The sequence below is a fragment of the Carlito syrichta genome, unplaced genomic scaffold, assembly GCF_000164805.1.
Source record: "Carlito syrichta isolate Samal-C Ts95f unplaced genomic scaffold, Tarsius_syrichta-2.0.1 Scaffold136414, whole genome shotgun sequence".
Taxonomy (NCBI): Eukaryota; Metazoa; Chordata; class Mammalia; order Primates; family Tarsiidae; genus Carlito; species Carlito syrichta.
This window is the reverse complement of record NW_007080510.1, coordinates 59081-60853: the sequence shown is the minus strand read 5'-3', so window position 1 is coordinate 60853 and position 1773 is coordinate 59081. Positions and strand designations below refer to the sequence as shown.

General features: G+C 43.2%; 1 protein-coding gene across 1 annotated transcript in view; it reads right to left on the bottom strand.

Annotated features, from left to right (window-relative positions):
* Positions 1–1773, bottom strand: part of LOC103251145 (CCR4-NOT transcription complex subunit 10) — a 74527-nt gene that overhangs the window by 19704 nt on the left and 53050 nt on the right. Inside the window, exon 13 of the mRNA XM_008049746.2 lies at positions 860–940. Within this exon, the coding sequence (XP_008047937.2) occupies positions 860–940 (81 nt within the window). The remainder of the gene's footprint in view (positions 1–859; positions 941–1773) is intronic.

The following is a 1773-nucleotide window of genomic DNA, read 5'->3' as shown; positions in this document are numbered from 1 at the left end:
TTGTAGAGATGAGGTCTCACCAAGTAGCCCAGGCGGGTCTTGAACCCACGGGCTCAGGCAATCCACTCACCTCAGCTTCCCAAGGCGGGGGTTACAGACTGAGCCACCGAGCCCGGCTCAGTTTTATGCTTCTAAGTGGTGCTGTCAGCCCTGTAACGGTGACTCATGTAGCCACCACTGTTGCTAAGCCACTCAGGAAGTACAGGATGGAATATGCTACCAAGTACAACAAGGACCCGGAAGACGGGCACCTCTTCAACTTACATTCAGCAAGCCTACCAGCACATGCTGGAAGTATATCCTCCTTTCTTGTTTTTTATTTTCGCTAGCTGTTGGTGTTAACCACCCACCTATAGTTTCTCACTTGGCCTGGATTTTGGGCAAGTTCTTTATGCTTATGAATATTACACGCGAAAACCCAGGAACAGGAGTTGAGGATCTCATTGGCTTGATGGGCACAACTGTGTGCTCTGCTTTCCAGCATCATGGTTAAGTTAAAACTGGCTTGCCTGGTGGGCCCAAATGCCACCACCATTACAGAATTATAGGGGTTTAAAAGCTCTCATTCATTTTGACTGATTTACCTTCATTTCTGGTTACGTTTTTTTAAAAAAATACAATAAAAATGTATCTGGCCTAAGTCTCATACATTATAAAAACTGACATTTAATCAATGTAATTCATCATACTAACAACATAAGGAAATAAAAAACAACGTGCTTCGGTGGCCAGGAATGTGCCACTGCACTCCAGTCTAGGTGACAGAGTGAGACTCCAACTAAAAAACAAACAAACAAACAAAAATCCAACAACAATGTGCTTATTTCAACAGATGCAATGCTAATTTTGAGATACTCACTTCAAGTTTTCTAATTCCTGTTTTCTTAATGGCGAAGAAGGTGGAGCTGGAATGAATTTGTCTCCATCGTGGCTTTTACTGCTAAAATAGAGTAAGACTCTTAATTATAAAAAGCAACAACTAGACAATTAAAGGTAAAATTTGTTTCCCTGTTCCTACTCCCATGCTATGACAAAGTGGGACAGGGTCAAAGCAATGAAAATGCTTAGTAATTTGGTAACACCAACATGTCAAAGCTGGATTATATATTAGTTTCTTCTCTCCAATAAGCAAAATTGCCTTTAGAATTCTCTTACTGAAAACAATTATCTTTACTATATAAAGGAAATCACTTAAATATTTTCATACATTTCTCATTCTTCTAATTGCTTTTTTTCCTTTTTTAGAGATGAGGTCTCACTGTGTTGCTCAGGCTGGAGTGCCGTGGCTATTCACAGGTGTTACCAGGGCACACTACAGCCTCAGACTCCTGGGCTCAAGCAATCCTCCTGCCTCAACTTTCCCAGTAGCTGGGACTACACAGAAGGGCCTCATTGCATCTGGCTTTTCTGACTGCTTTTTATCAACTACAATAAAACAAAAATTCTTAACAGGAGGGGAAAAAAAAGCTACAATTTTGTTTCAAATTTTCTATGTTAAACATGTATTTCTACTATAATCAAGAAAAAGAGCCAGGTTCGGTTGCTCAGCCTGTAATCCCACGCCTTTGGGAGGCTGAGGTGAGTGGACTGCTTGAGCTCACGGGTTCGAGACCCGCCTAGGCAACTTGGGGAGCGTGGTAGCGCATGCCTGTAACTCCAGCTGCTCGGAAGGCCAAGGCAGAAGGTGGTAGCGCATGCCTGTAATTCCAGCTACTCGGAAGGCTGAGGCGGAAGGATTGCCGGAGCCCAGCAGGTCGAGGCTGCGGTGGCCAG